Source organism: Bacillus rossius, assembly GCF_032445375.1.
Source record: "Bacillus rossius redtenbacheri isolate Brsri chromosome 9 unlocalized genomic scaffold, Brsri_v3 Brsri_v3_scf9_2, whole genome shotgun sequence".
NCBI lineage: Eukaryota > Metazoa > Arthropoda > Insecta > Phasmatodea > Bacillidae > Bacillus > Bacillus rossius.
This window is the reverse complement of record NW_026962013.1, coordinates 36133921-36161056: the sequence shown is the minus strand read 5'-3', so window position 1 is coordinate 36161056 and position 27136 is coordinate 36133921. Positions and strand designations below refer to the sequence as shown.

Sequence of the window (27136 nt, the reverse complement as noted above, 5' to 3'; positions counted from 1 at the left end):
TACAATAATTTCTCCTCCCTGGCAAAACCAGAACAATTCTTAAGCAAAGAACCCAAAAATAATTTTAAATAATGCACAATTCAAAATTACATCAAAATAAGTTAAAATTTCACTTTTTTTTTTTAGCTCGATTGCAAAAAAATTTTCATTCGATCAAAAAAATTATTATTTTTTCAATACAAACATGATGTTACTGAGTAGCCAGTACTACACATGTGCGTGCAAACATCCACAGTTCTGGTAATTTCTTTTAAGGGGTAAACCATAATAAGCATAATTAAATGTTTTATTTTCACATTAATATAGTTATCTTACATTAATTATTCAAAATATAACACCACTAAAATAAGATGACAAATTTTTTTCTAAAACATCTGTTTATTGTAGACAACAATGCCAGATACAATTTTAAACCAGTACACATCATCAACATCTGAATGTTCCATAGTTGTTTTTTTTTTACACTTTTGAGCACAGCACAACAAGTAATGCTCTTTTTGATTTTTTTAAGCTGCTTACATAAGTTTATATAATCTTTAAAAAAAAAAAAAAACTCAACAAATTCGAATTGAACAGTACATAATCTTAGTTAATATCTAGAGCATGAAATATCTTTCAAAAGAAAGTAAAACTGTTTGGAGGTTTATACCTTTTCTGTTGCAGTCATTTGTATCACTCATTAACATTACATATTACTCAGATGAAAATTTAACCAGTAGGAGGGAAAAATACACACGAGTTTGACTATTCATCCATAAACTATTGTTTGATATGCATAGCACCAGGTGATGTACACTTTGAAAAAATGCTAAAATTGTCTGGAGGCCCCAGAAGCCAGTCCTAACAAATGAAAAATTAATTCAAGAATAAAAACTCTTATGGAATCATGTCATAAGTATTTTTTAATTTAAGAAAGGAACATACAATAAATGCCAAAACTTTTACTGGAATTAATAAATCAAATATTAAACACCATATGATTAAATTACGGAGATTAGCTCCGGGGAAAATAAGGTACAAAAGACAATAGTATTGCTTGATTAAGATTATTATCCAGTATTTTTTTTTATGTTTTCAAAGAAAAAAATACTGTACCTGCAGTCTTATTATCTTGTTTATTATTGCTATCTGATCAGGAGAAAGTGACAAATTTCAACAAAATAGTGAATATATTTGTATCATAAACCACAACAAATAATTTTACCTACACCCGGTGATGGTCGGTCCCAGTCCCGGTTCTGCAGGTTCTCAGAAAATAAACTGGCATCGAGAACCATAAATATCCCGGTAGCAAAAGCTTTGTGACCAAACCTTTCCCAGTGGAGATACCAGTGGACTTTAGGCAAAACCAATAAAAAACCATTGTAGAGAGAACACATTGTCTGCGGTCACGCAAATGTCTTTTCAACTTCCTTACAACACCCATGTGACAAGAAAATAAAAAGGTATGTAAATCTTTAAAATTTTGCCGCCGGGCAGCTGTGCGCAGTCTCCCTCACCTCCCCTACCATCACCCCCTGGCCTAGACTACCCAAATGGAAAGATAATGCTGTCAGGATGTCTCACAATCTGAACAAGAGTTCTTTGTGCCAAGAACCCAACCACTTTTCTAGTCCATCTTTTCACTTTGACACAGGGATGAGCATTCAACTAAAAGTAAACCTTTTGGAAAAAAAATACACAGGCTCAATACACTTTTAAATATCTTAACTAAAAAATAAACTACCATGATTTATTGTTAGCTGCTTCTCATGAACAGTAGGTGTTTACTTCCAATTTTGCAGCCCTATATCAGTTTCAAATCATCAAATCATGTGCGTGCATTTGCTAACGTGAGGGTGACATCCTTCACCCATTATAATCCATACATAACTTACAATTGCATTGCCTTGATGTTTTGCTACTGCCACACACACAAAAACACACACACACACACACACATATATATATATTCCTAATCTCTTGTAAACCGTATCTTTGGTACAAATGAAAATTTGAACCAGAACTGAACTGAGATCCACGGGCTGGGGGGAGAAAAAAGTAAAACGGACATCACTACTTACACCACACACTTAATCACCCCATGCCTACTTTAGACAATCATTTACTAAACAGAAGATGGGTGAAAAGAGTTCTAAGAAGCCAGGCACTAATCGTATATAATGAATTGAAGGTTGACATTCGTAAACATTTTACTTTGTGTCAACAAATTGTACCTTTCAAAATTTCCAGTGGTGTCTATATTTTTGTTGCCTGCTGAATGTTCAGTGCGAAATTGTGACATGCTGTGTGCAAATACACTAAATGCTTGAATTAAGGACACTTGCGCCACCATTTATTAGGCTCATAATAATGAAGCAGCGCAAGATCTGGGCTAACACAAAACCAGACAAAAAAAAAGGTGCATGTAACTCAGTACACTGATAGAAGTGAAACTTCTTTAGTAATTCAAACCTTGACTTTCAAGTAAATTGTAAGGGATAAACTGGCAGAGAGAGAGAAGACAATTATAAAGAATAATTATTACTCCAAAATAAATGCTCAGAATATCAATAATTACCGATCAATTGTTAATGATTATGTACTTAATGAATATTACCGTACTCTTTGTTGTAATCTCACACTATAAAGAAAAACTGTTTGTGCTACATTGTGAAACATTTCTGACCCGAAAAAGAAACAGTTTAGCAAAAACGTAGAATTAAAATTTGGCCTTAAAATTTTACTCCAATCACACCCAAAGAGGTTTCACTTCAAAAATTGCCTCACTTTACAGTAATGTGTTCCTGCCGGGCGAGCATGGTTCTCTTTTTCGCCCGTCATAGGGATGACGCGTCATCGGATGACGCTTCGCTACTAAAAGCGAGCATGGATCTTTTTTCGCCTTCTGGAAGACGCCTTAGCTACGACATGCCCGTCATACGTAAGGCGCAATGGCTTGTCAGTCATAACCCCGTCATACAGCCGACTACGTGTGTAACTTTCATTTAATACTGGGAAATAATTCTTTCAAATGAGTTAAATAATATATTTTCGTGAAATTTAAGGTTTTGCCTTAATTATATTTACTCAGAAATTACGTACGTGAGTTATACGATGTATCTAAAAAAGGGTTATGTTTTTCTCTGTCTGAACAAACTTCGAAACAACTTGTTTCCGATAATAATCACGCCGCATAAATAGATACTTAGTTTCTATGTTTCGTGTGAATAAGACACATTGATTCTTTTTTCTCATTATTTTTAACTGCACAATACTCAGTTAACCAAAATATACTAAGAAAACTGCCAATCTGCCTACTTTTGTCATATCACTTAATAAAAAAATAAAGGTCAGGACAAAATAACGTAATATTTCAACTAGATAGAAGATAACATCACATTAGTTAATTATTCTGTATAAAAGTTAAGTGTAAAACACCTATACGCGTGTGGCTTATTAAACTTCTAAAAACAACTCATTTCCCCTTCAGCTTCCATGTGTGTAATAAAAAAAATCACTTGTAAAAATAAAATACATGCATTGTTAAGGTTGAAAATACACAAGAATGCCGCTGATAAATACATAGTAGTCTGATGGTTATTTTAAACCTTCGTTTTATCGCATTTTTAACACAAAGCATTTCCTCCAAACATTTAGTGACTTTTAGGTTAGGCCTACTCCCCACCCTCGTTGGTGGCTAGGTTTGCTCCTGATGTATCGCATATTGAAACATAATTTATTCACCTAAGATTCGCTCAAATACTTTCAGTATGATAAAATGGTAACAATGTAGGAATAATAGTGTTTCACGTAGAGTTGAGAAGTTTCGTGTTTATAGTTCATACGAAAATTGTAATTTGTGAGAGAAGCGGCTTATGTGAAAAGAAAGTAATTAATTCCGTTAAAGGGTATTTTTAGTTCCTATTTTTAGTTCTTCTGGTAGTTATAAAATGCAGACACAATATTGTCAAATACAGTTTACGTAATAAATTATATTCAGGCGTTTAATTAACAACACCGACTTCGTGTTATATTGTTTCAAGCTTGCAAGATGCTAAATAAATATTATCAGCGTATTCACCCAATACATATGCTACGGTACAAAATAGTGTGAATAAAACTTGTAGTGCACTAGAAAATATGCTATAAACAAGTCTAAGGATAATGTAATTAAATATAACAGTAGTATTTTTTGAACAGTGGGACGTATAGCACACCGAGTTGTTTCGGTACCTTCAAATCGGCAAATTAACTTTAACGGTGACGAAAATTGCAAAATAATAATTAAATTAGGTCTAGTATTGTAATGTTTCACGTCGAATCACAAAAGTGTTTTAAAATTCTTTTTTCATCATATGATTTAAAGTAATAATAACTGACCATTGAAAACAAAATTAATAATAACGGGCAACACATTTCACAAGATCGCTAAATAATATTTTCATATTAAAAACTACACACTTTCACAGTTTCTAATGCACTCCTTAACCTTCTTATATACTATTTAATAATTATAACCGACTTTGCTATGTAAAATGATTTTATTATATTTTGAGACTGAGACGTGACGGGTGTTTTACTGAGCAAAAAATAATCTGTAAAACTTATATTTTCGGTAAACCAACAGGCGTACAATGAAAAATTATATAAATATTGAATATAGTTGTGGAAAATATATAATTCGATAGACACATCATGCCTAAGTTTTACGAATGTCCACAATCTTGTTTTCGTGTAGGTAGTTTTCTATTGGCTGTAAATTGCTAGCAGATACACCAACTGCCAAATAAAACACATCCTTTCTGTAAATTCACTGCCAACCTCTGCATATTATCGATTGCCAAGCCGTCGTAGGTAAGGCGCCTTAGCGATGACGGGAGAGATGACGATGGGATCCGTGCTCGCATTTTCACGCGGCCGTCATAACTCCGCCGTCATACCGGCGACGCGTCGTCGCTATGACGGTGGCGAGGAAAAGAACCATGCTCGACCCACTGGATTTTTATTCAAGTTGACATGTATTAAAACATTGAACTATTAAATTTTTTAATTTAACAATGATCCATTATTGAAATAAACATAATAGCCTTGTCACTGATCTTGTATTTTGGTAATATGCTCAGTCCGAATAGGGAAACTTACTGTATTTACTCGCAAATGAGTCGCCCCTTCGAATGGGTCGCACCTTTAATTTTGGGCTAAAATAAAATCTAACTTTTTCACGGTAAGAGTCGCCCCATAAATTTGTGTCCAGTACAAGTTTAGTCTTTATGGTCCCTGTCTCAGCTTATTGCTGCGTAACAAACACTGCGTCCTTCCCCCTCTCTCCACGCCTAATCGCTATCTAACAAAAAATGCAAAGGAAAAGTGTTTGCCGTCCTCCCCTTCCCTGTCTGTTTTTTTTTTTTACCCATCACCTTCCCCAAGACTGCCGTTCTTCACAGCAGTTCTGTCAAGGATTGAAATGTTGCAGTATAAAGTGTGGAAAATCTAACGCAAAAACAATGTTTGGACACAGTTGCGTCACAAAACCTGTCGAGATAGAAACGTGATGCTACAGTTAGATTTTAATTAGACAATTTATATTTACTTGTGACATATTTATTGAAAACCAAACACAGGATAGTTATTTAAACACAATCACAACAGTGCAATGTTAATTTTTTTATACCCAAAATGTAAAATTTGCATATAGGACGCAGTACATTTTACTAAACAAAAATCAGCATAAAATATGTGATTCATACACAGGTAAATATTGTAATTCTATGCTATAGAAGTGACAAAATTTTTAACCTAGTAAGATCTTTTTAAAATGCAAATACAAAAAACTTAAATATATGTTTCTGTAACTTTGATATGTACTAAAGTGATTCTTCTAGAGCTAAAATCATTTTTACCATGGTAAATACTACTAAAATATATTTTTTTCCATATTAAGTATTGATATTATTTCATAAACTGTGCAATTATAAAACCTTACATGTGGATTATCAAGAACAAATTACACAAGTATTGCAAATAAAATATAAATATATGCTGATAATGCACAACTATAAAGTGAGAATGTTATCTCACCATCAGGATCTGGAAGCCAGCAGGTATCGGCAGAGTAGAAATATTTTCCAGAAAGTGATAATAGAAGGTAAAAATAGAAAGAATGAACCAAAACAGTAAAAAAAAAAAAGGTTTCTCTACATAAGTCAAACCAACCAATAAAACCCAGAACCCCACAGCCCTCAATTTTACTTAGAAAACAGCGAATAAGTTTTGATTTTAATTATTAAACTACGGAGAAGTTGGTAGCCATTTATGACATGACTGACAAAATCAGTACTGTCTTTTTAAAGAAGAAACAAGTTTTTACTAACAAAAATGAAAGTAAAATTGATTCACACATTCAGGGAACAATTAACAAAATGCATTAGCTGCCATAAAAGAGAAAAAAATTTCAACAGCTTATAATACTGTTCAATAACTAGAATCCACATTTTAATTATTCACTTCAAAAATCATTCACTTCAATAACTAATTTTAATTGTTAACCTTAGTTAAAATGAAAAGAAAAAAATCAGTCTTAGTTTTTCAATGACAAATGCATTTTCATTACAATTCTTTTACACTGGTGCAAGCATAATGATTTTTGTGTCTCTTGAAAATTACACAAATAAGAATTTAAATAGAGCTGTACCGATTTACAAAATTTTGCCGATTCACAGAATCCAAACCGATACAGAAGAAAACACATTATGGTTAAAATATTTTTATAAATTTACTAAATTACTCAAAATAACTCATTCTAAGAAAATAATGCAATGCATATTCACATGTATTTTAGTACACAAACTTAACATAACCTCTCTTTTTTAACTAGTATTTTTTAGTTTGTTTACATTTGTTTGTTTGTTTACAGCCTGTTAGGTGCTTATTGAAACATGGAGGTTGGAAAATGTAATAATTTAATAGGTAATTATAAACAATATTATTTAATAATAGGTAACTAAGAAATATGTGGTTTCACAAAATACTAAGTTAAAAAAAATTAAAATGTGCAAAATTACAAGATTTTGTACATGTTTACCATTCAAGACCAGGAATTACAATACCATCTTAATACGAGCTTCAGTAAAAATTTACGGTACCAAACATATAGGTATGCTGAAATGCATTTCATGTGGTTGCTTTGCACGGGAAACAGTAAAAGTAATTTACATTATATGAAGTCCTTATATTATTTGGTATTATTTTTTATTCAGTTTTAAAATCTTTATGTAATTTAATTAAAAAAGTCTCCGTCACAATATTACGAACATGTATTTGCAGTTAAAACTGTAGGTATTTTCTGTTGTTTGTAGTGGTAGCCATGCTCTAAATTAAGTAAGTTTTTGTTCTTTAACTTAACCGTGCTGGTGATATATTTATTTATGAAGTATTAGATTCAAGAATGTTATTAAAACACAGGATGTTTAAGTTTGATATGTATGGCTGGCACACGTAGCTAAAAAATTATGTTCATAGTATGTAATAATTCAAAAAGTGAAAAAGGTACTGGTGGATTTTTTTGTTATGACAGGCACTTTCATTATTCGAAATACCGGCCGAAAATTAACAAGCGTATTGTGAATCGACAGAAACATATTCAACAAAACATGGCAAAATCTGCTTTCGAAGATTTGTATCGGCACAGCTCTAAATTTAAAATCTCCTAAAATATGTATAAAATATGAGCTTTAATATTTTAAAACAACTCCCATATAATGCCAAGAAATTTCTATGTTTATGTAAAAAGTCATATTTTAAAATATTTACTTATGGTAATTTCATTTATACAAAACATTTGTTTCAAAGGAATTAGTAAAATGCAGCTTAGTTCCACTCTATATTGCATCCATTCTATAAAATTCATTTCTGTGCTCAGTTAAAAACTATAAATCAATCACTTTTTGCACATTTACATTAATATTCACCCAACACACTTAAAAGTTAAAAAACTAAAATTACATTTTGCAGAATATCAACTCTTCTTAAAGCTTTTACAAAATATGCTACCTTCTTGACCTCTACGGTGCAGCCAGAGATTGGTGCACACGTCGTGACATCATTGCTCGTTGCAGTGAGAAAAAAATGGGGGGGAGGGAGGGGGAGAAATAATTTATCACTAATCCAACATTATAACAACTCGAAAAAAAAAAAAAACTTTCAAAGCTGATTCGAACGGCTAGTTAATTTTTTTTCTTCAAATTATTTTAATTGTAACCTTTTTACACACATTACTTCTGAGAAATGACATTAACAGCAACTGGAAAAAATGTTGCCAAATAGTGAGGGGCACAACGAGTGATTGTAAAAGGTCACGACGTGGCAGCAATGCCTCTGCTAGCCGCGAGTGCTTTTGGCCATGCCGTTGACGTGAGCCGCATGCTTGACGCTGCCATTCCTCCCGGGAGGCACGCCATTGGCCCGGGCCGCCGGGGCAGTGCAGCCACGCGACGGGAGCACAAAGGGCAGCAGCACGAGCGCCGCGAGAGCCAAGATGTGTAGCCACAGGTACATGTGCCTGCGGACAACCCCGGTTACTCTTACCTGTATATCTGTTCTTTGTACAAGAGTACACATTCATACATACAATATACATATGTACTATTTCAGTAACCTTCTAATATCTAATATGTAATATTGTATCAAAGATGATTCCAAGGATTTAAGTAATCTTTTATTCCTACAAAAAATTTGGAAATAAAAATACTTAGTTTTCCTCTGCATTATCAATTTTTCAAAGTGGCTGAAAACAACTGTAGAAATGAATCTTTTTTTTTTTAACGAAAATTGATAAGTTTATTAGAAATTATTAAGCACGGAATACAGATGATATTTTTAAAAAAAGTCTCTTGAAATTAGTACCTACCTGTAAAATGGTACATTCAATTACTAAATTTAATACACCTAACTAAAATACTATGTTACACAACAGTATTAAATTAATATTAGTGGCTACAAAATTTTAATTTATTTTTTAACAATGCCATCTCATACTATATAACTCCAAGCATTTCATTAAACAAAATCTATAAATTACTTCATTTAAAGCTATCTTTTAACGTCAAAAGACAAATGATAAATGAGACACTTCCCCATCAATCACTTACAATAAACAATAAGGTGATATGTATATATTATAATTGAATGTTTTTGTTATAATAAAGTATGTATTGTGTATCAAGTATGAAACTGCCAACAAATGATAATTCCCCCCCTCTAACGGCTGAGGCGCCGGCTGTCCAGGTGTGAGCAGCTGCACCTTCACCCAGTGCTGCCATGTGACCTCAGAATGCCAAGTTTCACCTCGCTGCACAAGAAGAGGGAGACAGTGCCTCTTCCCCTCCCTTCATCTACTCAACATGCAGTACCCATCAGCACTGCGCTCATTACCCCCTCCTCCTGTCCAAATATGCAGTAAATGATGGTGCGGCAACTGGAACCAGACACCTTGGCTAGTTTCATGCTCTACCCGTTGGAACTGCCAGCACTTCAAGACCTGTGACCTTAGCTGAGAGCCTGCCATTGCCACGCCGATACCTGTCTGCAGACAATATTTTAACTTCCACTTACGGATTCCTATCTAGAAAGGTAACGGTTTTTGAGGGTTTGTCCAACCTGGCAAGCATAGGGGAAGGCATTAAAATGATGATCAGCTTTCCTATTTTTTCTTATTAAAAATTTATTACACACACACACTGATAGAATTACACACTATAATACTGGAAGTCATTTCTTTATTATTAAATAAATATAAATTTATGGAAATTTCAGTATTTTAAAATAAATAAGTTTATAATAAAAAAATCCAAATACCTATGACCAAATTGCTTCCTTTGCTTCATTAAATCTTGAAACATAATTTAATAATTATTTAATTTTTCAAATACATGTTAATTTTGTTACTACATATTCAATGTTTTTATTTGATATAAAATTGTATTTGAAAAATAAATAAAACAAAACTCAGTTACATATCTACAAATACCTGTTGAACTAATATCAGGATCATCAGGACATAAAAAGGTTTTTACTTTTTTTTTATCATTGGGACATAATATAACACAGATTTAAATAAAAAAAACAAACAAAATAAAACCTTCACCTGAGGTTAAAGTGGACAGTCCCAGTTATTTATAAATAATGTGTAAATATAGACTGTGCGAGTACCTATAGCTGAAGTAAAGTATCACAAAACCAAATGCAAGTTAGCAAAGGGCTGCTAGAAATTAAAAGTTCCTGACTTCCAGCACCATTACAATTTAATTTTGGGACTTGCGTAACCAGTCTTTCAGTATCGTAACTTTGCTGCGACTGTCGTGACCTGCAGACACCCTGCACCAAATCGCCAGTAAATGAAAATGAAGAGAGAGAGGAAGTCGGGGCACTCACAGATACAGTCGGACGCTGGGCCACAGCTCCAGCAGGACGAAGCTGAAGGTGGCGTAGGCCAGGGTGATGCGAGTGAGCGCGAAGGTCGCCACGTGGTACAAGTTCGAGAGCCACAGCTGCCGCAGGAAGTAGGGTCGCACGCTGCGGCGAACCTGCCACGATCCACACAACACCACGCTCAACCCTCTGGACCACCTTCCACAGTTGCAGCTTCCAGGCTCACACGAACGTCACAAGTAATGAATTATAATTCCTTCCCTTTGTTCATATGAATAGCAAACAGTTTATCTTCCCACATTCAATATATCAAAAATAGTTCTAGTTTTTTAAATTATTTAGTTATACTATGTTAATCCCCTAATCCCCACCAACCGTAAGCTTAGACAAGAAAAAACATTTAACTGACAAAAAATTATTACAGCCCTTGCTACGGAAGACTTGATAATTTAAAACAAATAAAAAGTACAGATTAATTATATTTTGTGTTACAGTGAAATTTCATTCCAGCAAATATAAAAATAGTTTTAATACTAAATAATATACTAATGAAAGAACTTTTTACTAAACACTTAATTTATATAAAACATCTTGTAGAGATATGAAAACAAAATATATATTTTAAAATGAGATATCCTTAAGTCATGCATGATTTACTTTGTAATGAGGTTTTGCAGGTACAGTAGAACCCTTTTATAATGTTTTTCAAGGGAGCACAAGAAAAAACGTTATAAGCAGGAAATCTCAATTTAGCCCTTAACAATGTTCGAGCTTTGTACCAATGGACTCACCAAGCTATGTAAACAACTTTAATGTTAAAACCAAACATAGTATACTTGATACATGAATTTTCTGAAACAAGCCAACAATTTTTCAACTTTGTTTTGTTCCCTGGTTAAATTTTGTTTGTCTTTAAAGATACACTGCCACATTTTTTGTAAAATTGTCTCACAATTCATGATGACAACATTAAGAGTGAGAAGTCTACTCCTTCGCTACCTGAAAATGTTTAATTTTGGGATTCCTAAGTATGAATGAAAAAAAAATATTATTTGTAAGCAATAGAAAACACTTTTACTTGTGCCCTCGCTCAATGGTTGGCAACTTAAATATCGTAGGACTATGTACGTGCATCTGAATACCCACTGGAATGGCAAGGAAGAGAAGAGTTGACTAAGGGTGCCAACTGACACGTAACTATGAACATTGTGTACCTTCAGTATATTGCATAAAATTGTATTTTAACAAACTTCATGTATTGTATGGCAGTGATTGTAAACATAAACATACATAAAGGAAACTTTTTATCGTAAGTGTTGGAATAATTTGGTTTTAGAACATTTTTTCCCCATTTATTGAATGTTAGAAAGCAAACATTATAAGCAGGAAATTACACTATTTATGAACGTTATATGCAGGAAATAAATACATTGTCCTTATGGGGGAAATATTGAGACTTTAAAAATATGACATTAAAAGCAGGAAAACATTATAACAGGGTTCTTACTGTATGTCCTCTTAACACATACAGTAGAACCCGTTTATAGTGAACCCGCCTATAATGAATTCCCGTTTATTGTGAATTTCCGTCTCGGTCCCGGCAAAATGATGTGAGGTTATGTATTAATTTATTGGATATAGCGCACAACTTTTGTCAATGTTGATACGTTTTCCCGTGTACCACGAACAAATTTTGCCGACATAATGCACATTTATCTCAAATATTTTCATATAATTAAAAGTATTTTCACAAAACGTCTATTCTGGATCACATTAACGTTTTTCTCCGCAATATGCTACTCGATTGTCCACTGTTCATAATATAAACAAGTCGTAATCGAGTGGCCTCGGTAGGCTACGTGTAGCCAGAAATGGTGCTCAGTTTGGTGAAAATAAAAATAGTTCTCCCTGCATAGTTAAAGAATGGGCGAACGCGTGTACATTTAATAAGTTATCAAAATTGAACATAAATTACCGCCACACAAATAAGTATGTACATTATAGCAGCAAATTCAATATTTTTACGTCTCATTTTTATCGTTCACGTTTCGGACATTTTGATCGAGTAAGGTTCGTAAGACTACCACTAGATAGAACTCTGTGGACAAAATTTTTCCATAGAAAGTAAGAAATTTTCGTTCCAGCTTTAACAACTGCGATACTAAATGATACGTAGTGATCTTTGATGCGCCAGACTCGTTATTTTTCGTTTATTTACTTTTGACGGTAAAAAGAATTTCGTGTTATTAAGCTGCAAATGTGCTTCAATAAGAAATACGTACATAAAAAAGGGTGAAAAACGCGTTAAAAAACGTAAGGCATTATCTGTGCGAGATAAACTGGACATTATTAAAAAGGTAGACTCCAACCCCACTGTCCCGCACGTGTTAATATCAAAGGAACTGGGAATTGCAACATCCACATTAAATACAATATTAAACAAGCTGAACAATCTTCTTTCTCAAGCTGCGAATACGTCACAGAGTATTAAACGCCTGAAAAAGGGAAAATACGCCGATGTCGAAGAACCATTAAGAGAAAGTTTGTACATGTGTAGTGTATTAAAAATAATATCTGCATTTGCTCATAAAACTGTTGCTTTGAGTATTTCCATTCGTTCTTTTCTTGGCTTAGGCCTATGTGTAGTTAAGATTATGCTTTTGAGTATGTATTGCCAATATAAAAGTTTTCCCAGATATAAAGTTTCCCCTCTATAGTGAACCTATAAACTGCTCCCTTCAGATTCATTATAACAGGGTTCTACTGTATAATTAATTTCTCTTTTGCCTGAATTCTTGTATCAACAGGCCAGTGTGAAAATCAGTTTTTTTAGTTCAGATCAAATTCAAATACAAATATCAAAATATTTTCCATTGTCCATATTTTAATTCCTTTAAGAGGCGACTCCAGTGTTTCAGGGGCACTACGCAACCTGCGTTAACATCATAAGATTCAATGCTATTTTAATTTGGCTTATAACTTATTAACTAATACAGATTTCGAAATGATGCTTGCTTGATATGTAAGACAACGATGCTCTTATCAAAGCCCCTTTCTTCAAAAACATGCATAAATTATATATGTATATGTACCGATATTTGTTTTTGCCCAAGTGACAGAAATCAGTCTGTAAATATTACCTACAAACAAGCCTGAATCAACATTTACGATTTAACAGTGAAAATTTTATCACAAAATTCTTTTACTTTGCATGACGTCAACCATATGTAGGCTAAGAATTTGTTGTGTCTATAGTATGACGAACGGTGCACTATCTCCACGTTAAAATGTTAACTAAGGGTTGTCAAAATAGTAATACCAAGATTCTAACTTACTTTTTAAGTAGAAATAAAATTTACTTTAGGTTATAATTTATAGTCATAAAAATGAAGGATAGTTGTACTATTATTAAATTTTATTTTTTAATAACTATGCACAGTGTAAATTCTGTGATGTTCACAAAAGCAATATGTAAAGATAAATCTCATTTTTCCCTAAAAATGGGGATCCCACCCATCTTTAGTATTTGTATCTTTTTACAGAGAAGCTTATTACAACTAGTTTTCATTAAAACTATGCATATATACATTTGATAATCCAAAAATATCCCGCATGGCCGTGGTGCTAAACATGCAGGATTAAAAACCTTTCACTGCATGTAACTACATAAGGTGATGCCAGGGACTTACGGAGCGAGATGCGAACGTGAACAGGGCTCCACTCATGAAGGTGAGGTAGTAGCCAGCGTAGAAGCCGTGCCATACTGCGGAGAGGGCGTACGACAGGACCGTGTGGAAGCGCGTGACCCTCTCGTACACGATGAAACGCAACCAGACGGTCGTGCCCTTGTTCCACTGCTGGATACTGTCGCGCAGGCTCAGCCCGAACTACAACACAACATCGCAACCAATCAGGAGCTCACTCAAAACAAAAAGCGAAACCCTGATTCTCGTTCTAACATTAAGTATGCTCAATCACACCTGACATATTGATAATGAAAACTTTGTTTATTGCAAAAAAAAATACTCAGTTCTACACAGTGGATGAAAACCTGTTCTTTGCAGTGAATAATCACCTACAAAAAAATTCTGAAGCCAGAACATAAGAAACTTTTAGTTTTCCTGTACCATAGCACCTAACTTTGATAAAGTAGATATAATTTGGTAGAACTGAACAGCTTGTGTAATACTTTAAAGACAAGGTATTTAATCTTGGGCATTGAGCATTTTGAATTATTGAAGAATTGAAGATAAATCAACATGAAAAACCTAAGTATGCTAAAACAATGCTTTATTGTAACAGACAAAAAAATTTACATAGAATACAAACAATAGAAAATTTTTCATTCTGTGCCATTAAATCAGTGCAAACAAACAAATTGCAGCATTCTCTGCTCTACCTCCTGCATATTTAATCAAAAACCTTCTTAAGAAAAGTTACAAGGAAGCAGCTTTGTAAATATTCTTATCAGAGTTTTTTTTTTCAACAGAGAAATGGGAAAAAGTAATGTGGCATACTCAAAATATGATACCTCAAATGTAGCCAGCAAAGAGTTATGTTATTAGTATTAGTTGATTTTCTAAATATAAAAACACAACCTATCCAAATAAAATCAATTTGGTATATTTGAAGAACACAATTATGCAAAACTACTATTTTACAGCCGGAATCAATAATGGAATTACTTTCTACCATAAATTTGCATTCAACAAAAGTAACCACATAAAGATTGACTTTAAAATTTCAGACTGCATGCTGCACTAAAACATTTTCTTCCAATTTACAACCCTCAATTCCAAGGATGCACATACTGACTGCTGTGCTACAAATAGAAAATGGTTGAAAACATATTCGTTAAAAATCAATGTCGCTAAGATAGACTCACCCCTACAGCACTAGTGAAGAAAAACCATTTTGTTTGTAATATCCAACAATAATTGTGCATCATATATGTATATGACTCTCAGACTATTTTAAAAATTGAACTTCAACTAAAAGCTTTTATTTTATTATAGTTTTGTGAATAATTACAGAAAATTTAAACGGCAAATGGTGCATTTGAAACATTGTAAGAGATACTCATCGCAGTATGGTAAAATTCAAGGGAGTGGGAAAAATGAATTAACTGTAGAAAAAACTAATATTGCTGGTTTTTCTTATACAGGCACTTTTCTTTAATAAGAGACAAGAATAAGAAATACAAGAGAGTCCTAGAACTTGAGGACCTACGCGCTGACTCACCTCAAACCCCAAAATGTCAACATTGGAAATGAGATCCCAGCGCGCCAGACCATCTTTGTAGCTGTTGTAGCCGTTGAAGCCGAGCCCTGACATGTTGCAGATTGCATCGGCCAGCAGCCAGGCGTGGTAATACTTGAACCTCACCAACGTGGTGCAGACCATGAGGTAGGCCGTCTTGTACCACAGCGACGTTTCTTCCACAAACTCCGTCTCTGCCCAGAGGATAGAAACCCACACGCTGCTGACCCATCCCCTGCAAGTTTCACTCAAGTGGTACTAATTATTAGAGCCATGCATTTTCCACAAAAATACAGTACGTCCATAAAAGAATGACCCAGTTTCAATGGTATATTATAATAGTTTAATTTACTGTTCATAACAAATCAAACATCAAACTGAAAGTAAACTACAAATGTTCAATATGTGCACCTTTAGTTAAATGGTACATATCCAACCTAAAGTCCAATTCTTCCCACACGTTGGTTAATGTCTGGAATAATAATCAATACTCTCTTAAATTCTGTGTCTCAACTCTGGCAAATCACTAGGTAGCAGTGGAACGTAGACACAATTTTTTATAAAGCCCTAAAGGAAAGAATTGCATGGTGCAATGTCGGGTAAAAGCGGAGGCCAGCGAAAAAGAGCTTGTCGTCTCGACCATTGCGACCAATCCAACTGTTAGGAGCTCCATTCTGTTACAGAATAAAGTTTACAGATTCACTTTCTACTAAGCGAGAAAAAAAAACAAAGCAGTATGTGCACATGCACTTTTCTTAAACTGTTTGAGTAACTTTGAATCAACACACTACAATGCTTACAGTTGATACTATTAAATTTTATACCTAGGAATTCTTTTATGTACATACTGTATTTCCAGTGTGTGGGAACACTTTGTTGGATTGTCTGTTTTTCATAGTTGGCTGGGTTTATTTCAGGTACATGTCTACTGTCAGCGCACCAAACATGGTCATCCACTGTGGAAGCAAATGAGTACTGAATGGCTCTACCAAACAGGGCAATGGCTTCTCTTACAGACGGCTGCCAATTATAAGGAATAATCGCTAGCAAAGGCATACCTTATTGCAGTCTAATGAGCGATCATATCTTCTCGCGAAAAATTAATTAAAAATGTTAATATTACTTAAAGCATTTGTGTTACCTAACCTTTAGCCAATGATTTTTATATCCTATCTACTATCTGAACTATTATTGTCAAAAAAACTAAGTAATTTCTCTATCATTGTTAATGCTCCACTTCACTCCAAGATTAGGTAATCAAATCACATATCCACATCCTTGGTTTAAGAGCAGTTTCTACAAATTTTTTTTCTATATAAAATTATTACAAACTATGTTTTCATAAAAATAATTTTGCCAACTAAATGCTACACACTACACTAAACATTGAAGGCCTGGCAAGTATTCAGAACTACGTTAACACTTTTTGTTTGACTAATTTAATCACTGTCACTCCTTAGAAATTTAATCTGTGTTCCCATAACTGAGCAATTTAATTTGAATTTTACAGTCCAATTGTACAAATATTTTTCAAATAATTTTGTAGCAAAATAAACCAAGCCTTAAACTATATTTAAAGAATACTACTCTACACTGACCGATTTCATAAATCAACGTTGCTAACTGTTACATATCAAAACCAATCAAAATCAATTTGTCACAACTTCTCCACTTAGCAATTAACAGAATTTGTCACAGGTGAAGTATACCAGACAAACAAAACTGTGCAATAGCAGGCTGTGAGTACTGAAAAATTATTTGGTATTCATGAATAACTTGGTATTTGATTCAGCATTTCAAATAAAATCTTTTTTTCCTCACCATACTTATAATATACACTATATATATACTATAAATACAGCAAGTGAGACTCGACACACAAAACAAATTTAAACATAAGTGTGTAACATGTATGAAACAAATATAGGGATGGGACAATTCCAAAATTTTCGATTCCGATACCCGATTATCGATTCCTTAAAAAATCCTTCGATTCTCGATACTCGATACTCACCTAGTTAACTTAATATTAAATAATTCAAATTCTATTTACAGCATTTTTTTTTCAGCTTTCAATACATTTAATGATGTAGCATACATCATAAATTCATATTTATCAAATTTGAGTACACAACTAAGTTATTAACATTAACTCATATAAATGTTTACATCATTAGAACCAGAAGTCAATGGCTCATATGTCAAAGGGGTCAAACTGATCTAAAATTTGTTTTGTAATACGGAATGAACTATAAAAAAAAATTTAAGCTTTCCTTGAGCAGTATAAATTATTTTCGTTCATACAACTTGCCTAACTTAGAGAAGGGTACAAATTAACTAAAAAATTTGTGAAATGAAACAGTAACAAAATTAAGCAACAACTAGAGAACTAGCAAATGAAAGTGTTGTACTTGATTGTGGTATTTCGGCGTTAAGTTACATTTAAGAAACACAAATTCATTCATTGTTATTTCGGCGTTGTGGTAACGACCCAACAAAATCTATAAAACACTGACCAACTAATCATCATCGTCACACCATTCGAAAATGGATGTTTGTTTATTTACATTTTTCCGCTTTTTGGCGCGATTTAAAATGCTTGTGCTGCCCCGTACGGCTGGGTGACGAAAATAGTTCCCAAGGTCCCCTATAAGAGTTTCCAGAGCCTGGTACCTGATTCGCCCGATAATGTGCTTGATACTACGACGCTGTTCCAACTATAAGCCAGCGCCCCCGGCTGACGTGGTATGGCCACTCACGTAAGGCTCTAACAAACACAGTTCGCCCAATCATCTGCTTACTTTTGTATTTATCCGTTGTCGCTGTTCCAAGCTGACGTCAGTGCCCCGAGCAGTGTGCGTAGGCTTTAAAACTTCACCTGTTTGTCTTATCTATCCAAACATTATGCCGGAAAGGAAAATAAACGCCGTAGTTTTGCGTATTTTAACCGTATATTTTTGAATTTAACATTATAACGTGAGCGTGTGTAAGCTTTTGTTTGCTTTAGTGCATTTAAGATTAATGTTCAGTGGCGGCCATGTTGCGGTGTTTGTTTACCAGTGACGAGACAAGTCTTACCCAGTATTCTAATTTCCCGTAAAAACATTACGATTTCACTTTTTAATACTAAATTTCGTGGAAAAACGCAGTGTTGTGGCGATTTCGCGTAAAAACTGTATTTTTACGGTGATTTCGCGTTTATCGTCGTTTAATCGCGATCGCGAAAAGAACAGGTGATACGCAGTGATAATTTTTTTATAAATAATTTTTGTACTTTGACTTGTGTATAACATCGACCCAAGTTTTAGATATTGTTTATTTGGGGAAATATGACCGTTATATATGCGTCTAGTCAGTCATAACCCCACTCAAAGAGTCGTTAAATAATTGTATCTGACAGATTTGCAATGATGTGAAATGATTTTTTTTGCTACATGCGGGAATCGACTTTTATCATCGATTATCGATTATTTAAGTAGAATCGGTAGGTATCGATGAAATTGGGAATCGGTTTTCCCATCCCTACACATAAGGTCTATTGAGATATTTTGATTTTTTCTACAACATAGGACATGCATACATGCTTTTCACATGTAACCAATAATATGTGATTATAAAAAAACGATTTTTATGTATTTCATAAAGTTTAGTAACAAAACTATTTTTAACTTAAAATTTAATGGTTTAAAAAATGCAATTCCAGGTTTTTTCTTGTATTGAACATTATATATATATATATCTGTGAAATGTGAAAAGAAGTTTCACCTGTTTAAATTTGATTTGTACAGTATTCAACTTTCGTGAATAATTTGAATTTGATTCAAAATTCAGTTCATATAACAAAAAAACAGGATTCTTAGAAGCCTACTGCATACCCACTAGCTGATGCATGCTGATAAAATACCTTTAAGCCGGCTGATGGGGAACGATGGAATGAGCAGGACATAGATAACAGCACACACAATAGAGCAGACCACTTTCTTAAACACTACAAGGTAAGGCGAGGGTTCCCGAACAACTTCTCGGCAGATTGGTGCACCATCGAGCCGGTTCTAGAACAGTACAATTCAATGTACTCAACATGCGTTCAACTCTTGATAACTGCAGATAATGTCTACAGGTGACAAAGACAAAGCATAATGGTCAATGTCCAAACCAAATTAGTTCTATGTAATCCTGTAAATTATAATGTTGTAACAGAGTAGATTTATGTCCATTATTAGTAGGGCTGGGCCGATACCACTTTTCACCGATTCCACCGATAGCGTTTCTTATGGGCCGATACTGCCGATACTACCCAAAGAAATGTTTGTGTTTTGAAAGGATATTTTACTTATAAAGTATTTTTTAATTTCATATTATAATGACAGAGTGCCAACAAACGGTCAAAACACTTACTAACATGCACCTTACAATAATAATAAAACACACACAAATACTTTTTTTTCAGCCCACATGTTTAAGCATTGCCCAATTTTGTTCACAAGGGTATAAAAACACTAAAAATAAAATCCTTATTATTTTAAATGTTATAAATATGACAAAATAATTACAATGTAAACCGTTCTGAATGTTTCATATTAGGCTATGTAAAAAAATTTGTTGCGTACACTTCAAGCACTACTATCACTTGCCAGGTTTCAAGACACTGATGTTTTTATTCAGAAACACTAGCTGCCGTAGTTTCTCGGGATTAAGCGTACTTCGTTTCTTGGTAGAGATTAAGCCAGCAGCACTAAAAAGTCGCTCTGATGCTACAGAACCAGCTGGTGAAGACAAATATTTCTGTGCAGCTTTGCATAACCTAGAATGTGGTGATGTCTTCCAATATTGTAAAGGGTCTGAATTTATTGGTACAAGTGGCTCTGCCAAATACATTTCAACCTCAGTTTCTGGACACAGGTAAGTTGTTGCTGCTGGTGTTTTGGTTTTATTTATTATACTGGAGTATATTGAATGCATACCTTTCAATTTTTTGGATTCATGTTCAACTATAGGTACAGTACATGGAGTGCTTGAGGGTGGTTGACATTCATATCCTCTGATCTCTGCTATCAAATCATGAGTTGCAGCAGCACATGCATCAGCTACTGTAAATACAGTTTTTTTGAACCTGGGGTCTAAAAGTGTTGCAATGGCAAACTTACTGTTGGTTTCAATGCTTTTGAAACGAGTGCACATTGAATTAATAATGTCTTTTTGAATCCCCTTCAGCCCTGAATTCTTTTCTGTCAGACAGGTTAGTTCTGACTTGATACCATTTACTGTTGGGATGACTTCTGCAATTGTCACATTTTCATTGCTGATATTAAGAGTAGCCATATAAAAACACTTGAGAGTGCTCAGTGCTTGTTCCAAAAGAGACCATTCACTAGATGTCAACTCAGTGTGTAAATTTAGTTCCGGGATAAGCCATGTAATTGCACGCCGCTGCTCAATCAATCGCTCCAGCATAAGATAAGTGCTGTTCCAACGACCTGGTTCATCTTGAATCAGACGATGGGTGGGCTCGTTATGGTTTCTCTAAAAAATTTTCAGCAGTTTTGATGCACTGATTGAGTGTTTGAAGTGTGCAACAATTCGCCTGGCTTTTGCACAGGCATCGGACACATTTCTCTGGTTCATCAACGTTTCTTTAATAATTAGCTGTAGTGTATGAGCAGTGCAGGGAATGTGACAACAACTTGCCTGAGCAACACCATTTACCATGTTAATTGCATTGTCTGTGACAACAACATGAACTTTGCCATTTATGTCCCACTGTTCAAAAGCTTCATTTAGCATTGTTGCAATACTGCCTGCAGTATGTTTTGCAAGTGAAAATGGCATAACTTCTAAGCAGAATGTCTGGTACACAAAACTGGTATCAATAAAATGGGCAGTCAATGAAATAAAATCTTCACATGTGTGAGTAGACCACAAATCTGATGTCAAACTAATGTGCTCCACACTTGTAAAGTTAGTCTTTACTTTATTCTGTACTTGTTCGTACAGGTCGGGAATTACAGTTCTTGAGAAAGTTGTTCTGCATGGTATTTTATACCTGGGTTCTAGGTATGATATTAGGTCACGAAACCCCTCACTTTCTACAATACTAAAGGGAAGCATTTCACTGCAAATCATTCTGCCGATCAACTCAGTGATTTTTATATGCTTTGAACTGCAAGTTGATAAAGGCATTTTTTTCTCAAACATGTCACTGATTTTATGGTTATTTTTCAACTGGCTGTAAATTGGTATTGTTGTAGAGGATAGTGGTGGTGGGATTAAAAAACTAGCACATTTATTTCCAGTATCAGAAAGTAGAGAAGAATCACTGCCAAGAAAAAGTTCATTTTCACTAGTAACATTAATGTTTTGGATACCAATGCTGCTAGGTTCTGGTTCTGGAGTCTGAAAATATTCAGGCGAAGGTGGTTGCCTTGTTTCCTTTAAAGCCATAATTTTCATTTCCCTGCTATGAATTGAGTCCAAGTGTTTTTTCATGTTTGATGTGGTGTATCCTCTTGACTTAACCCCACCTCGTGATATTTTTACATGGCAGAAAGTGCATGTAGCCTTGGAATCTTCATTTGATTGAAGAGTGAAGTATTTCCAAACTTCACTTCTCTTCCCAGCCATATCATCACACTCAGAAAAATCTTTAATATCACTTTAGGTTTAGATTTTAACAATTCAAGCTAACGTAAATACTAAATTGTAAACAAACACAACAAAATTAATTCAGCAAAGCCATAGATATATAAATAACATGGAGATGGGGCAATCTACTCAGACGTTCTTCAGCAACTGTTTATGTGATCACGAGTGCAAATTACTTTATCGTAAACGTAACGTGAGGCTGTCTTTGCTCCACAGTTGGCAATGAATATTTTTTTTTTATTCAGTTTTTATTCATTGGATCCCTTATGGAGTTAAGGGCTCCGGGATATAGAACAATTCAAGTCAATTTTATACAGATAATACATATATACATACTGCATAAGTACAATTATTAAACATTATAGAGTACATTTGTACATAATAAATGGTATAAACTCAAGTTTAGGAAATTTATACATTTATAGTATGCACATCTCTAATCATGGTTCTCGGGCTCCATTGTATTTTTAAAACAATAAACACGACCGGTTTTCTTTAAAACAGTAGCGCTGTGGGAAGGAAACTTAGGGTAATATCCAATACTGTAGAGGGAGAATACAGGACAGCTCGCTCGTTTTCGCGAGAAACCGACGGTGCTGCGCTCTCGCGGCTCGGCGTGATGACTACCCCAAGCTGCCGCGACCACGGCCGCGCCATACGAAAACCTCTGAAACTAAACTCGCTGAAGTACAAAGTGTAACCGTCAGAATTGAAAGGAATTATTATTAAATTTTTTTTTTTAAATTCTATTGCCTTATAAAACGTAAAAATTTTCCCAAAGTCAAAATATTTCTCTTAGAAAACCATACTATCATGAGTTGTAATATTTCCCCCTTCCCGCATCAGTGTTTACTCTCTAGAGGACATTTTAGCTATGAAACAGTATGATTATGCAAAATTTTTGTACCCTAAAAAGCCTATTCAGTTGTTGTCGACAAGAATATGTGCGATTTTGAATGAATGTTTTGTAAATATTTTGAATATTTCTTGCAGGAATGTCAAATTAAAAATGATTAGATTGATTGAGAAACCCACTGAAATCAAAATGTGTGACGAATGCTTCAAAATTTTTGTTAACAAATATTTTAATGTCATAATCAATTGTTTTATAAAAAGTGTAAACGATGAATGTGGGAGAACCCGGAATAAAGAAAACAAAAAAGCAAAAAAAGTCATGCACATGTAAATTGTATGGAATATCTAGCATAGCAGTGGTTATAAGGTATGATCGGGGAAAATAAACTTCTTGCTACCTACTTAGGTACAGCTGGATAAAATTTTACAAGCATATTCGTCTCTTGTATTTGATTTGCCTTTTTCATTTACAATGGAAGTGAATCTTGTAACACTTGTTCTAGCTCTGGTACCATTGTAATAATGCATTTATTCAAATATTATTATTTTAAAGTAACGAGGTATTAATACATATTTAATATTTATGGTAGCTTAAGATGGTGCAATTGTAAGTTCTAATTTAAGGATTATATTATTTATTTACATTGTGTCAAACGCTATGTACTTCTACATATTTATGTCATACTGAAATTATGTATTTTTTCATCTCCCTTTAATTTTCAATATTATTTAAATGTCCATGTTATTTAATAAAATAATATCATGCTCAAATCTCTGTTAACTGTAAATATAATTATTATATACGTATTATACACTATATGAACAACTGTACTCATTATATTGCACATATTCACAAAAAAACTTAACTAATAGGCTGTTGAACGATAGCAAATCAATAGTATTTAGTGGCTAAAAAATTTGTATAATTTAATTAATTCATTAGATAATTCCCTAAATGAACGATGATTAGCAATAAAATGCTTTGAAAATTTTTACTTCAATTTTCCTTGAAAATATGCTGTTCATTGTTAACGATTTTTTACATCGAAAGCAACTAACTTTTCAGCAAATAAATTTACATCTGCATGGCCGCAAAGAATACGAGGGTCAACACAATTTTATTTAAAAGAATCTGTTGATTAGTCTAGGTGCAATGACGAGTTGAATTTAATACATTTTATGCTTTGAATGCATGGCCGTGAGTGCTGTTATCACGCCGAGCCGCTAGGTAGCAGCGCTGACGCTCTTCGCCCGCGCGGCTGTGCTATTAGTATAGAGCTGTCCTGTATTCTCCTCTACAGTATTTGGTAATATTCCATAAATTACAAAATCAGGCAATTATTTTAAAAATTAGTTTTGACTTACAAAAAAAAGTTGCGTGAAATACTACCGTATTGGTCAGAATATAAGGCAACCATTTTTACATAAACGAGAGATGCGAAAATTGGAAGTCGCTTTATTTTCGCACCCAAGACGTCCGCACCGCAAACATTAGTTCCAAGCAGAAAAGTACAGTAGAAACATTGTTAAAAAAAAAGTTCACGACTTTTTATATTAATTAAAACTTCGTTACCTCACACGGGGAAAACGATAAATCCACCCAATATTGCAGTAATTCACAATTGTTTAAAGTCGAAAATTAAAATATTTGTTCTTGAGTAAAAATGTGAATGTAAAAGCATCTCAAAATGGCAACTTTTTATTACACAATTAATAATTGTACTTTGTGTACAATCGCTAGTTAACATTTACGGTAATTTAATTTCAGATTTTCAAGGGAAATATTTATACTAAAATATCACAGCTATTTTCAGAACGATTGTTTACGTTTACAAACAGAAAATGTTAAGAACATTTCGGATGTAATGTTTGGAAATTCACGGCTGCCAACTGTCTTTCCACGATATTTCTTTGTTGTAAAACGAACATTGCCGAACACGCACGAAGACGCCATATTTACAGGAATTTGGTACCTTGCTTCAAAAGCTATTTTAATAATTTCACAGTAATCCACTCTTTATTTTTGTAAAAACCTTTCAAACAACATAATTATCATAGATAATTCTTTAAAATTCATAGGACAGAGAGTCTGTCAGAGAGTAATATCATATGGACAAATATTTGCCGCTACGTCACCGAAGTTTTTCATGGCCGTATGCTTCACCATGGCAGCTAGCCACTTATTTTGTTCCGGCAAGCTGCATTCTTTGTTTGTTTTGTTACGTTTAACACACTACTAAATAGTAATACGTAGCTTAAGTGAAACGGAAAGTTAAATGCGGTATACATAAATGCGAAAAGGATTTATCAACACAAAATGTATGTCTAATGAATTTTCACATTAATTTCTACCAAAATTATTTTTATATTTGTTTGGCCTCCTGAAACTGCAGGTCGCCTTATATTCGGGCCAATACGATATTCTTTAGTGATTTTTTTTCTAACAAAAACATTATAACACAGTTTAAGAACTTGGACTGAAGTATCGGCAAATATTTTACAGATGCTGCCGATGCCGATACTCTGTATATCGGCTGATACTTAAGAATCGGAATCGGCATCGGCCCAGCCCTAATTATTAGCTAATTGAAAACAGTGTTTTCATATATTTTAGAATTTAAATTATAAACATAGCTGACTATCCTAAATGTGTCATAATCTGTTAAAAGTTTTAATAAAATGTGCTATTAAGTTTTTTTTTATTTTTGTTATAATATGTACAATACAATTATCAAAATTATCAAAAATTGTTTGGCAAGTGAAAATATTTCATGCTTATGAAATACATGGTCACATAGGAACTAAATTCAATCACAACTTTCAAGAAGATTAATTATATACAATCAAGAAGTATTTTTCTGAGAAAAAAAATGTACTAACACTTCTGAGATTAACATTATTTTTGCAATACCACCAAGTATGTTGGCCTTGACACCAAACATTACCATTTTGATGTAATTTCTCTAGAAAATAAAGTAAAGACTGTATGTATGGTGCACCATAAATGTTATGGGGCCCACCTACCTCTGCACACAACATTCAGTGTGCAAAGCTTCAAAAGAACCTACATTTTTAAATTTTTTTTTTATATATATATGAATAGTTTCTTATCACAAAAAAAAAATTTCAAGTTTTTTTCGAAGTCAGAATGGTAGTACTGTTAAGGTATTTCTTTAACTAAATTTTTCTTTTCAAAGTGTACATGGCAATACAAATGTTTTTTTCAGGATAATTTAGATATGACCCTATGATGTTGCAGAACCCTGCCCTCCCAAATTTAATAATTATTTTTTGCCATTTGTTCGAGAGGAATAGGAATAAAATCACCTGGTTATAAAAGTTCAAGTTTATGATGTCAGTTTATTAGTTTTATATTTAATTTGTAATAAATATTTTGAATAATGTTATCACTTACATATTTTCTTTGTAAAAACATCTAAAAGTTGCCACTACATGTTTTTAGTTGCTTGGCTACATTAACAGGGATGTGAAAGTAAAATTTGGCAACATATTTTAAGAAGCAATTTCAATTCAATATTTCTGTGTTATAACTGGTTTAGTTATCTTACAAAAGTTTGTTATATTTCTCACAAGTTCAACTAACACCCAGGGAACTCACTGATGAACAATCATCATCTCATATTTCTTAGAATTGGTGCACTAGGGATTCCAGCCAAAATGAAATAAAAAATCATCAAATGTCCAACTTTGAGTCATTTTTGTGCTGTTGGGAGAATGAAAGAAAGAAAGTAAGCTAATAGAATAAAATTCTGAAGAAATTGGTGTAATAAAACCTATAGTCATCGCTTTAAATTCCGAGATTTCTTATCTGCCATTTATGAAAATTTTGGTATATTTCCAACAGTATCGTGCTGCAGCTCGGCGAAGCCAGCCGAAACCCAGGGCGGGAAGAGAGAGGTGGGGGAACACGGACTCAGAGGAGAGGCAGATTGCTTGTGCGTGTGTGTGCATG

General features: G+C 33.7%; 1 protein-coding gene across 3 annotated transcripts in view; it reads right to left on the bottom strand.

Moving 5' to 3' along the window:
* Positions 1-358: 358 nt before the first annotated feature.
* The window catches only part of LOC134542987 (lysophospholipid acyltransferase 6), a 172467-nt gene continuing 145689 nt past the window's right edge, over positions 359-27136 (bottom strand). For all 3 annotated transcript variants that reach the window (XM_063387642.1, XM_063387639.1, XM_063387641.1), the window contains exons 8-12: positions 19571-19718; positions 15649-15860; positions 14097-14294; positions 10411-10562; positions 359-8539 (exon numbers count right to left, since the gene is read on the bottom strand). In XM_063387642.1, coding sequence (XP_063243712.1) covers positions 8359-8539; positions 10411-10562; positions 14097-14294; positions 15649-15860; positions 19571-19718 — 891 coding nt within the window. In that variant the 3' untranslated portion in view covers positions 359-8358. The remainder of the gene's footprint in view (positions 8540-10410; positions 10563-14096; positions 14295-15648; positions 15861-19570; positions 19719-27136) is intronic.